This window comes from Dermacentor albipictus, chromosome 2 (genome assembly GCF_038994185.2).
Source record: "Dermacentor albipictus isolate Rhodes 1998 colony chromosome 2, USDA_Dalb.pri_finalv2, whole genome shotgun sequence".
Lineage (NCBI taxonomy): Eukaryota > Metazoa > Arthropoda > Arachnida > Ixodida > Ixodidae > Dermacentor > Dermacentor albipictus.
The window spans coordinates 25,068,578-25,081,940 of record NC_091822.1 but is presented as its reverse complement, the minus strand read 5'-3'; the positions used below and the strand labels follow the sequence as shown (position 1 = coordinate 25,081,940).

The window sequence follows — 13,363 nt, the reverse complement described above, 5'->3', positions numbered from 1 at the left end:
CAAACAAGAGCAACGGCATTCAACAATGCATGCTGCACACAGACCCGCAACAATCTGTATAAGGTCAATAGGATGCATTAGTCTAGTAGAGTAGTAGAGTAGTCTAGTAGATAAATCACACGCGGAAAGAAGAACCAATGTAACCGAATAGCCTGAACGAACGAACAAGATAACACAAGCACTAAAGCGATCGGTCATATTTTACCTGGCACCGTTGGCTGTTTCTTGGTTCTTTAGCGTCACGACAACGTGAAAATAATACAATACTATGTTGTTGTTTATTATGGCTGGGAACGTATAATCATGACTATAAACAGTCGAAGCCCCTCTGGCGCAGAGGCGACGAACTGATCACGGAATCAGCTCGGGAAGCGGCGGACGCCTCGGGTAGACCCTTTGGTCGAGGCCGCCCAGCAGCCGCACATGGTACACGAAGTACTCGAACACGTACATCCGATCGGGCGGCGTGTAATGGAAGGCCACAGCCGTGTCACTGCAGCAGTTCCAGCCCTGCAATTGCACGTTTCAATGCGAACAATTCAAGCACTTTGGTGTTCGTTATTAAGGCTGAAGAGGGAAAATGTGCAGTTCTCAAAGGGAAGATGGCGGGCTCGTCTTTACGTTGCCGGCCATCTGCCCTATGAAAACTACTTTTTTTTTAATCTCTTGTAATTTCGTTCACCTTCAGAGTTCCGCTGAAGACACCTCTCGGCAAGTGCATTTCAAGTGTCAGTCTTAACGTGTCTACGGTTCACAGACATAAACGGAGTGTTGATCAACACTACAGGTAAAAGGTCATCGATGAAGGACAATTCCATTGCATTCCAAGGTAACCAACGACTCAATCTGCCTAGTTCTGATTACTGGGACAAGAATATGCAGAAAACATTGACCATGATTGTCAATGTATATGAATAAGCCGAACGAACGAACGAGACAGTGAGGCGACAGTTCGAACCCCTGCTTGCCGCCCATTTCCGCTACTCGTTTCCTCTCGGCACTTTCCCTCGCCTTTCCGGAGCTCCTTCATGGCAGCCGTGTAGAAACGGACCCATTGGATCTGTACCCATTGCGACGCACTTCGAAGTGGGACGGACTGCGAATAAAAAATTAAGGGGTGTTACATGCCCAAAACCAGTATTTGATTATGAGGCACGCCGTAGTGGGGCAGTCCGAAATAATAGGGACCACCAAGGGTTCGATAACCTGAACGTGAATCTAAGTACATGGGCGTTTTCGCATTTTTCCCCCATCGAAATGCGGCCACCCTCGCTGGGATGCGATCCCGCGGCCTCCCCGCTCCGCTCAGCAAGTCAGTTGCCCGAAAGCACGCTCCCTTTCCATCATCCCTCGCCCAAGTACGACCGTTTTGTCAAGGCTGCAAAAAACAGCCGAAAGAGCCAAGGAAAGCTCCCCGCTTTAAAACGGCCAGAACGAGCGAATGTATTTGCGGCACCACAATAACGGCTGCAAAGAGAACTAAGTAGAAGGCTGAGGGGGGCTTCTGCAACTACCGCATTTATTCCAATATAGTTCGACTTTTCTTTTTCTTCAGAAATTTTACCCAAAATGAGCTATCGGCCTATATTCGCGAACAAATCCATCAAAAGCACCGCGCTAACGAAATTCCTCCGTCGCTCGCCTGAGGTATTCAGCTTGATACGGGCGACCAGACGACGTGGTAAGACGGAGGACAGGAATATGGAGAGAGTCTGTGTTCGGGTGCTCCTCTGAACGCACTGGAGGCTTTAATTGTTGAGCTGCAGGCTCAGGAGCACCAGCGAGGGGCAGGAGCCAGGAACCGTGTGTCGTCGGTTCGCTGCTTCCGTCGCGGCTGCCTTCCTCTCTCGGCTTCTCGTCTTGCATTGGAAATTGAAAGATGATGCCACGAGGCACTTCGGCGTTCATTTTTATTTTCAAGAATTTTTGCTTGTCAGGCTGCACAATCACGCTCATGGCTCCGGCCTCTTTCCTTTTCGAAGGCCGCACGTGCACCTCATGAGACATCTTCAAAGGCTTTCGTTTTTCTGAAAAGGGTACCGGTTGATCTATGCTCGAATTATATATATTTTTATTTCTCCATAATTTTAATATATAATGGCTAACATATACTCGTGTTCTACCTATGTTCGAGTAAATGCAGTACCTTCGTCTTCTTTTTCTTGGCACCACGTTAGATAAATAGGTCCGACCCTCACCGCTTCTTGGTCTTCGACGGTATGCTCACTATCCGTGACGTCGCACTAACGCAACGTGTATGTAAGTGTGTGCATGCGCCGTACGTGTGTTGGTGCTTGTGTGCGCCGAGTGCCCACATGTGTGTGTGTCCGCGCGCGTGTCTGCGTGTTTGCGGTAGTGTGTGCGTATGTGCATGTACGCGCGCGCGTTTTTATGCGAATTTGCTTGCGTGGGTCCGCACTTGTGTGGGCGTCTTTCCGTGTGTATATCTCCTCAATTTGAAGAGAGAAAGACTAAAATTGGTCAAGAAGAAACAGGCCTACGTAGACGCTGTAAGGGTAAAAGCTGTCCAATTCAGGCTGGTACTTCCAAATATGCAGCCTTAGAACAGAAAGATGAAGATGATATGGGGTAATGAATGGAACCGCAACTATCGGCTGTCTTCAGAAGCAGCAATATTATTTACTATACCCTGAAGGCTTTACAGCATTGTATAATGTAGGGGCACAGAGAGAACACTTACAAATTTGGTAAGAAGCACTTTACGTCAAACAAAATCCGAAAAAGCACTAAAAAAGAAATGAGTGAAATAATATGGCATGTTGACAGGAGGTAAATAGAATGACATGGTGTCACATGGGTCATTGCGCTATGCACGTATACATGCGCCAAAGGACTAAAAAATGACGTAAAAAGGAAAAAAGTACATCAAAAGAACCTGTTCAGTTGCTCGCGGAATATTTCTGGGTTAGTAATACTGACGGTTGAAGTTGACAGTTGGTTCCAGTCAAGGCTAGTTTTGGGTAGCAATGAATGCGAATATGTTACCGTGTTACCTCGACGAATATGAACTTTGCAATGGTGATCAAGGCGTGAAGATATGAAAGGAGCAGGATGTATCTAGTGCGATATAAGAATGTGATTGTGATAATGGATCTTTTGAAAAAGGCAGCGGAGAGATAGTTTTCTGCGCATTACAAAGTTAGGGAGATTAAGGGTATTTTGCATGGTAGTTACATCGGATGTTCGATGATAGTTCGAAAGTATGAGACGTTTTGGCAGATGGCGACTCCGTAAGTCCTCGCCCCCAATACCTTGCAAACTCATGGATCATATCATTTACTGTCATCTGACAACCTTTCTGGAAAGAAAACCTCGTTCGTCACTACACAATAACACTGGTTTGGAAAGAAATATTCCTGCGAGACCCAATTTTTGTCTTTCACTAATGACTTATTTACCACTTTAGATCGTTCTTCCTCCATAGACTGCATTGTGATAGATCATGCGAAAGCATTTGAATCGGTATGTTATGAATGGCTACTCTTTACACTACGCGCGCTTAATTTAGGTCATAATGTACTAAAATGGATAGAGTGCTTCTTCTTTGGGCGCACGCAGTTCCTAACGTTTAACGACCACAACTCTCCTCCTTGTCCTGTGACATCCGGAGTACTGCAGGGGCCAATCATGACCATGCCTCTTTCTTTTTTACAGTAATGACGTGCCTCACAACATTTTTCGTCCATACACTGTTCGTGAAAGATGGCGTTATTTCTCGTAAAATGTTAACTGCTAATAACCATTTAACAGCTCAATCGGACCTAAGTAATATAAATTTATGATGTCAGACTTGATTAATGAAACTGAACAAGAAAACATGTAAGGAAATGAGAGTTACTCGCCGTACTTCTCACGACACACGCGGTGCTTATTCTCTTAACAATGTTCCCCTAACTCAGGTTCCCACATAAAAATACATGGGTATTTATATTTCTAAGAACCTTCCCTTGCAAACGCATGTTGACCACATAACTAGAAATGCTAGTCGTGCTCTTGGTTATATCAAACGTGATTTCAGTTTAGCTCCCACAAACATAAAACTCTTGCTTTATGAAAGACTAGCTAGGCAAAAGCTTGAATATGTGTCTTCCATTTGAAATCCTAGTGTCAGTTCACTTAATCTCAGCATAGAAGCCATTCAGAACCTCGCAACATGTTTTATTTCTATGTTACTACTCGCGTACAGCAAGTGGCACTTGAATGAAATTTAATTTTGATTTGCCTAACCTGTCGATTCGTCGCGAAATTTTACCTCTGCTTATTTCTTAAAATCTATCATTACAATCCCACTTTAAGCGACTCTCCTTTGTTACCACCATCATACATTTCTTCCAGAAACGATCATCAGTACAAGACCGACGTGTCATGTTGCCGCACTAACCTTCATTTCAATTCCTTCATTCCCAGAGCAAGCAGCGACTGCAACCACCGTCCGGCTTCCTTTTCAATAGACAACGCCAACGAATATAAAAAAGCCCTTGTTAACAGCTAGTTGTAACTGCACTACGCTGCTAAAATGTGTATTATTTCTTTTTGTTTTGATACCACCCACTCCTCTCTAGAATGCCCCGGCCCTGACAAAGGAATTGACGAAATGAGTGCCTCGGTGTTCTCCTCGCCCGCCACTCAGATGACAAGGAGGACATTGAGGCACCCTGTAAATGAGAGAATCGCAGCGTCCCCTGACATTTACAAGAAACAATAAAGTCAGGAGACCTGGTCACGTGAATTATTATTGCGATACCAATAATATGACACTCGAAGTGCATTTCTGCCGTCGGCGTCACCGCCGTCGTGAGGTTCTGCATAAAATCGTTGGGGCGCGCCGTAGGCAGCATGTGCGAGTGAAAGCGTGAGAGGGTGAGCCAGCGATCGCGGCTCAATCTCGAGCACGCAAGGGAGGAAAGTGGGGAGGAAGCGCCCCATTTTTCGTCGCGCGCAAGGCTCCAGGGGAAGCGTAGGGAGGAGGGGGGCGTTCTACTCCAGCCGGCCCGTGTGACCACGCGTGCTCGCCCGGGTTGTTGCACCTTGAAAGCCATCTACGATGGGCACAAAGTCCGCCGTGCGCTGTGTTTTCGTGGCTTAGGTTGCGCTGATGTGAGACGAACCACGAAGATCAATTTGCTCGCTGCCGCTGCCGCGCTTCCTCGCTCCAGCGTTTTGACAGCGAGTTTCCGCGGTCATCGAGCAAGGTGTGTTTATCTTTGCTTGTGCGCGCGTGACTCCATACTTGTTAATTTCGTTAGTATGCCTATGTTTACAAGCTTATACGGCTCATAAAACTCCTAGCGTGACTTCGTATAGCTGTAAACTAATTTTCTATCGCAATCGATGCTTCGCCTTTAGGGTGAAACCGCGACTTTTTGGCCCACGTTTTATATGCGCCCAAATTGTGGTAACCGATAGTGTGCGTTCTGCACATTGCGTGTATTCGATTCATGCGGCCATGACAAGGTCGCTCAGCTTGCCTGCAGACACATACCGGTCGTATGGGGTGCATTGCGTAGCGCCAAATCCACCAATGCAGCGGCAGCAAATCCGGCCAGAAGTAGTGGTCGATGCGCAGCGGGAAGAACCGGTTTCGACCCAGGGCGTCACGCGTGTCGCTGACGGGGACACCGACGCGCGTCAGGCAGCGGCCCAGCTCGGCGTCCTCGCTGCCCGCCCCGTCGGCTCGGCACTGGCCCTGCATCATGCCCTGCTCGACGAGGCGCCTCAGGGCCTCGCGGCTCAGCACGTAGCCTGCGCCGCCACTCATGTAGCCCTTGGGCACGAGCACCCGGAACGGATAGCCGAAGTAGAGCGGCTGCGACGGGTCCTTGCCCAATAGGAAGAACCTGCGACAACGAATTTCGCTATAACGAGACCTTCTTTTCTGGCAGCTTCGTGTGCTCTCATTAAAGCGACACATTTTGATCTTAATATACAGCAATGACATTCACAGTAATGCGACTTCTACTATTCGAGAATTCGCGGATGACTGCGTTATTTATATACAAATTTCTAACCCCCAAGACTTGCGAAAAATGGCGTAGCGAATGGCAGATGAAAATAAATGTATTCTGAATGTACAGGTCGTTTCCGAAAGAAATTAAGGTAGCACCTAGGTAACATCTCAGCAGGTCAAAGAATTTTTCTTTGGACACACCGCATTCAGAAGCCGGGTATATCTGTACACGCTCTTAATTGCGTAGCTCCTGTCCTCTGTGAAAGTTTTCTCGCCAGCTTTGTCCGTCAACTCAAATGTCAGTTCGACGCAGCCGAACTAGTAAACTCGCAAAAAATAACGGTTAGTTCTCAAAGAAAGCTAAAAGCAACGTTCCTACCACGTCACTGATTTTAGCATACTTTAGAAGAACAAGAAGCAGAACGGCGAGAGACGGACCTGTTCTAGTAGCCTCAGGCAGACTATAGCACCAGCAGCTTCCGTCCCGTCCGCGCTGCTCTTCCAACTACGTCTGTTATTGGCCCGGAACGGTTGTAGGATTCGCAACAAGTGCAGTCGCGCTCATAAGTTCGGAGACCATGCGAGCCTGCGGTATTGTGCATGCGCGTGCCGTCTGACGGCCCAGTGCCTGGTGTCGAGAGTATCACACTGCGCATGCACGCTTGCTCGCTCGCGGCGCACTCGCGCAAATCGTGATCGTTGCCACCAGCAGTGCTGATGGCGAAGCAGCGGCGCGGCATCCTGGATCCCCTTGGTCCGATCTCGGCTATGTTTTCCAACAACGGAAGCGCCTGCTTTCCCCACTAGTGCTTCTGCCATGGCTGTCGGGGCGATACACACCATTCGCGCTTTCTGTGAAGCGGGACGTTCCCGCCATGGACTGCTATCGTCAGCAGAATGTCCCGATCAAAAAACGCTACTCATTGCTGCTCTTTCACACTGCTATGCTCAAATATTTCCACTCCACTACGTTATTGCGTCTCCCTATTCGCGGACACTGACGTTGTTTGAAGAGTCATACACTGGGAAATATCATAAGAAGCCAACAAACACTGACACCAAGGACAACATAGGGGAAATTACTTGTGCTTAATAAGTGACATAAAGAAACGATAAATTGACGATAAATCTTACATTAATTTATCGTTTCTTTATTTCATTTATTAAGCACAAGTAATTTCCCCTATGTTGTCCTTAGTGTCAGTGTTTGTTGGCTTCTTATGATATGACTAAAAAAAATCGGGCCCCTCGGTTAACCTCCTTTATTCTCGTTCATTACACTGGAAAAGGTATACAAGTGCATTTTGCGTATTGCCATTCAGTCTGCTGCAAGCATGCCAACACGAGTGCAAGCGAATAGTCGAGTTATTTCTCGAGGGCTGTAATCTGCCAGAGAAATCACGGAAATCCGTCAACGGAACCATCCAGGCCCATCGAAGAGAAGACGGTCGCCTTGTGGATGCGGAAAGAAGTGGAAGGCTAAAGATCACGCAGCAGGAAACTCATCTATTAATTGTAACAGCAGTAGAAGTTGGGCCATTCATAAGTGCCAAAGACATCCGCGAGCAACTGAACCTGTCTTTTTCTCGCGCCACCATCAGGCGCCGGCTGAATGAAGCAGGACTAGAAAATTGCGTGGCCGCACAAGAACCGCACCTCACGGAACGCAAGAGGTGTCTCTGTGTCTCGAATTTGCCCGCGCTAAGAAAAATTGGGCCGCTTGAAGAGTGGCCAAAAGTGGTCTTCAGCGACGAGTTTACTTCTTCCAGCAAGTGGGACGACTTGTCTGGTGGCTGTTTAATTCCACGTGCATAAAATACCGCGTTCTCATTAGTAGGAATGTTAAGTCCAACAAGCTGATTCACCTATTTAATCTAACCATGCTCGATACGCCAGTTTCCTTAAACACTTATCCCCGTTAACATTTTACTGGGTTAATCTACTTCAGCAGCGGTGTCAGTGAGCAAACAATGAAAATTATATTTAACAGGTCTTTGTCTCGACCATTGTTTCCAGGTATGCCTGTTCTTAGATGTTTGTAGATAGGAAGCCTATTTAATTTCCTTTGCTTTACGCAATATTGCCATTTTTGTCTTATTCTAGTAAGTGCGCATGAAACAGTGTTGTGGTTCGTAGATGTCAGCTACGAGCCCTTGCACAACAATTTTCGTTTCTGAAAAGCCATTCCGTACAGACTTTTATTCATTTTTTTTACTGCTGGTAAAGATGGCTTTTGTAGATTCGCCAAGTCGCACATAAGTGCACCAGCGCAAATCACAGAAAATGTTACTAAGAAATTGGCGATATTTTTCGTATTTTTCTCCTAAGGTATATATACCTCCCTCACTACACCTAGAGCATCTTCTCGAGTGGCCCATGTGTCGTCAGCGTGTGGGGTGCCATGACGAAATTAGACCTTGTTTCTCTTATACGAATTCAAGGTCCAGTTACTTCAGCCGCTTGCTGCGATGTGCTTCCGCAAGTCTTTCTTCCTTACGTTCAGGACGGACCCTTCGAAGACGGCGTGTATTTCTTTCAGCATGACCGCAGTCCTATCTACTCTGCGCGTTCGGTGACCAAAGTTCTCAAAGAACACGCCATCCGCACGCTGCAGTGGCCTCCTGTAGGAGCGGATATGAACACCATAGAAGACATCTGCAGCATCATAAAGAGCCGGCTCGCTGCTCACAAGCTCAGTAGCACAACGGCGGACGCCTTGTGGACAGCTGCGAACGCCGAACGGGAGGCCCTCCGCTCATGTCAGCAGGTGGTGAAGTGCCCCTACGACTCCATGCCAGGACGCATTCAACTTGCCATTGCCACCGAGGGCGATATGATAAAATGCCGAAAAGGAAATGCAAGAAAAACCCATTTCCTTGTAGCTGCGAAAATCGTAATTTCTTTGTTCGGAATAAACAGATTATCATTTTTAGTTACCATGCCCGCAACTTTTCATGCGGATTTCATGCCATGCTTGAAATTGCTCACGCTGCGGGATGATGGCAGTAAATAGCACTTTCTGGTCGCTACGTTCCGCTAGCGAGAGCGGTTTGTACATGGAGCAACGGCTCTGCAGACAGTGCGAGCGCTTCCTATCATCCAGACAACCACGGCAGACACGTGCATAGCAACGAAGCAGTCGTGTACCCTGTCAATAAGCACGACTAAATGTTCCCCGCTCGGCAGCGGCCAGTACTGCATTTGCGAGCAGACATTTCTATAATTCGTAAAATAATCGAGCTGGGGCCTCCAACATCGTGGCTTCTGCACGGCTGCTTCGCCATCAGCACTACTGGTGGCAACGATAGCGAATTAAGATCATCAGCCCACGCGCCGGTGCGCAGTGAGCGAGCAAGCAGGCCAGTGAAATAGGATGAGCGCGCATGCGCACTGTGACAATCTCAACGCCAGGCATCGAGCCGTCAGACGGCGCGCGCATGCACACGGCCATAAAGCCCCTTGATAATTTGAAAGTAGCGCCATTCTGTGAACTTTGCCGCCGCGACGCCAACCCTCGCACATCCTCCTTGCCCGCCTCTCCACTCGGCGCTTTTCTGACCGATGATTGGCCGCTGCGGCCGGCCCCAGCAGTCGCCTTGGAAACGCGCGCGAAAGCGTCGCTTTGCTTGTTTTGTTGTTTTTCTTCAGCGCCATGGGCAGGCCGTGTTCCCCTGTCGCGGGTCGAGCTTTATTCATCTAATTCGAACTCTGCATTTCGCACCGCGTTATGCCGGGTTGCTGCGCGTTTCAGTGCACAAGCCGGCGTGAAAATGGCTTCATGCTTTTCACGATTCCTCGAGGGAAGAACGACATCAGTCGCAGAAAAAAGTGGATTCACAAGAACGACAGAAAGCTGGGCTAGTTGGTAAGGATTCATAATGCAAAATAGAAGTGAGGCGTGCAGACAGGACACAAGAGTGTCCACTTCTCTACTCTTGTGTCCTGTCTGCACGCCTCACTTCTATTTTGCATTATGGATTCACAACATCGGACGTAAGGAATTCACTCCGACGAATCACACCGTCCTCTGCGAGGTACTGTGCATTGATTGGTACATAAACTAGTCTGTATACTTGAAACTTCTTGCGAGCTCGTCAAGAGGCTGACAATCTTGCTTAATTCTTGCTGTACATGAGTGTTATCGCGCGGCTTTTTGTTGTACCACCTGCCCAAAACTTTGTGAGCATACAAACCAGCTGCTTCGTTTCCTTCAGTTATGTTATGTTGTAAAATTTTAGTTGCATCTGGTGCGCTACTCTGAATAATATTTGTTCAGGAGGCTAACACCATGCAATGTTTCATGTTACTGGGTTCGAGCTTATGCTACTTGTAACCGGCGGTTTATATGAATATTTATATTTTCCGAAGTGTGTGCTATCCTGGATGTTTTGTGCGTTTTCCGTGTAACGTTTCAAGGGTCACCTGCAATAAAGATTGCATCTGGCCAGATATGTGCTGGTGTGTCACAGCGGCTGTGTATTCTATGCTCCAGACCTGTACTCTGCGTCTGAAATTTGTGTTGGGGTGGCGCGATGTTTTCAGTAAGTAGCTGAAAAAACGGGCAAAATCCTGCCCCGCTCTCAGATCTATGGTAATGGCTGCGGCTGGCAGCTTTTCCAGCTCTTACGAAACAGCTTTATTGGCAAATTGCAAAAGGAATGACATCTGGGAGAGTCATTAATGCCACAGATTGGAAGAATAATATGCAAAGGAGGACCAAAACTTCGCGCAAATAAGCTTTGAGCATCTTCTTGCCTGCTATGGATCTTTAGAGCGTTGAAGGCCTTCGTGTGACCGCCGCGACTGTGAAAGTCTACCGCGATACCGAGGTCTAGCGGCACGTGAGGAGCGAGTCAGCAGATATGCCTTTTAAGGCTGACTTTCATTCGCCATAGGTGCAATCTTTACAATTTATATTTAGTTATGCTATCAAAATAACGTCAGATTCTTAAGCTCTGTGTTTCTAAAATAGTACGAATTGTTTCCTTGAAACCGACCCAGCCACAGAATGGCTAAATCCTTTCTTATCGTCCTTTACAGCGCTGAATATTGCATCACCACGGGCGTCTGAAGCACTAATTGAATGCATTCGATGGGCTACACTGAATAAGTCACAAAGACAGCATCACCTTCCCATCTCTTAATCTAGTCGTCCGTAGCCGTCAGCAATCATTCATAAATTTCAAGCCAACCCTTGGCTACGCTCACTTCTACAGTAGTCAATAAAAATATATCTCTCTTGAGAGCACGAAAAACTAGAAAAAAATTGTTCTCTTTCAAGCAGGAATGAAATTTCGATAGCCCAGGTATTAAATGCGCGGCATATGCATTACACCGAGGCCCCAAGCCTTTTAGGACTGAACCCCTCCCCCCATGCCCCCCCTCCAAAAAAAAAAAAATCCATAATCACGTTAAAGCAAATTTCGCATCATTTTTGCGGCCACTCCCCTGCTTCTGAAGCTTCACGCACGCAATGACGTCCAACTAAATTACCGCAATCTCTGCCTGGCTCGACTGCAAAAAGATAGTGTCATAAAAAGTACTTCCGCCAAAATGCAGCGCTAGTTGAAATTGGATTTAACGGAGCGTCACTGCGTCGAAAAATATTAAAGAATGTACAAATTTAAATTAAATACTGTGCTAATTAAAGCTCTGCCCTGTTGAAGTGACCAGTATAAAGATATCAAAGCCAACGTGGGCTATATACAGTACGCTGCGATTGTTAATTCATGCCGCAAACGCGCACGTTTAGCGCTCTCATTGTTCAAACGAGAAGGTGATAAATGTGGGTCATGGTAGAGTCAAGCACACTGCATCCCTTTCTAGTGCTTTCGTTTAATAATAGAGCGAGAAAAAAATCCCGAAGTTAGGTGCGATCACGGGTGCCAGCTAATGCATCGGGCCGGCGAGCGCGCGATGGCCTGCGAAGCGTGCCGTGCGCAGCGCGCACAGCCGGCGGGCGAGGAGAATCGAGGAGGAAAGCGCGGGAGTGGAGGAGAGTGTCGCTACTTTCAAATTATCAAGGGGCTTTACACGGCCACGGGTTCTCAAGGTCTCCAAACTTATGAGCGCGACTGTACGTTCGCGAATCGCGTGTTTGGGTCGTTTTATTCCAATACCAAATACAACGACGCTGGAGTCGGCTTGTACCTTCGACGTTGGCGCCACAGTGCTGCCCTGCTACCGACGGTGCTTGCGTGGCCCGCCCGTGAGGGGTTTCTGAGAGACGAAAGCGGGTTTGGCTGCAAAAGCGACAAAGCCAAGTGGACGCAGCGCCACACCTTTGCTCAGTCGGCTCTCCGCCCGTCACACCAGCATTCTGGCTTCAGCTGCTGGTATGAGCGCCGCTAAAAAATTAAATTCTGTGATTTTACGTGGCAAAACCACAATACCACGTCACAAACACATGTTCATAATCCCTGCAGGCGCGTCTGCATTAGCAGGCATTTGGTGTGTTGCCACACCATGTACCCAAGTACATGAAGGTTGATCCCTCCCGTGTGTAGCCGTGCGCGGTTTCATTGTGTATGGGAAAAGGGCAATCCTGACGATTGAGCCGATGATGGGTGTGTGGACGTCTAAGGCCCCCCGGCGGAGGCAACACACCTCTTCGGCCTTTGCTTCACATAGGCGGCCCCTCCAGAGCGACCCACCTGGAGGAAATCGGCAGTCACCTTTTCCTGTCTTCCTCTTCAATCTTCGTCTGTCTCTCTAGCCTTTTCATCTTTCCTGTCTTCTTTTCCCTTCTCCTTACTTCTGAATTTCCTGGCGGCAAGGGTTAACCATGTGTCATATATCCAGTCTCGGGTATATACATTACTTATAGTGGTGTTGCATAGCTCACGTCTGCAGGTTTCTCGGAACCTGCAGGGCCCGGTGGTGGGTGGCTACCACCGCCACCGAATTTTGAGACCGTCTTATGGCAGAAGCGTACCCCCGACCTCCAGATCGGCCTCTGAAAAGATGTCGCACCGATGCACCTTTACAATTTACCCTCCGAACCGACCTAGACAACCTCCCACGTTACCACATCTTGCATAGTGAAAGATAAACATAAGCGCGTAATCTATCCCCTTTCTTGGTGGCGAAATGCCACGTAGAAAAAATTGGCAAAGAATACAAAGCCTCGAAAATTACCAGCGGAGACCTGTTAATAGGATTCAGGAACAAAGAACAAGTGCAAAGGCTGTTCGAACTCGCCAGTATTCATAAAATCAAAGTCACGATTTGTCCACGTTGCTCATTAAACATTTGCAGGGGCGCTATCTCGCAGGGAGATTTTCTAGCTTGACTGACGAGAAACTCCTCGAGGGGTTCCAAGAACAAAATGAGAACAAAGTTCAAAGAATTACAATCCGAAGAAACGACTAACAACTCCCAACCAAACACGTGATT

At 47.7% G+C, this 13,363-nt stretch overlaps 1 protein-coding gene across 3 annotated transcripts in view; it reads right to left on the bottom strand.

Moving 5' to 3' along the window:
* Positions 1–256: 256 nt before the first annotated feature.
* Positions 257–13,363, bottom strand: part of LOC135897868 (glycoprotein-N-acetylgalactosamine 3-beta-galactosyltransferase 1-like) — a 39,166-nt gene continuing 26,059 nt past the window's right edge. For 2 of the 3 annotated variants that reach the window (XM_065426561.2, XM_065426560.2), the window contains exons 4-5: positions 5,504–5,858; positions 257–510 (exon numbers count right to left, since the gene is read on the bottom strand). In XM_065426561.2, the coding sequence (XP_065282633.2) occupies positions 352–510; positions 5,504–5,858 (514 nt within the window). In that variant the 3' untranslated portion in view covers positions 257–351. Of the gene's footprint in view, positions 511–1,642; positions 1,860–5,503; positions 5,859–13,363 lie in introns of all 3 variants that reach the window. The other variant, XR_011511695.1, reaches the window with a different exon arrangement.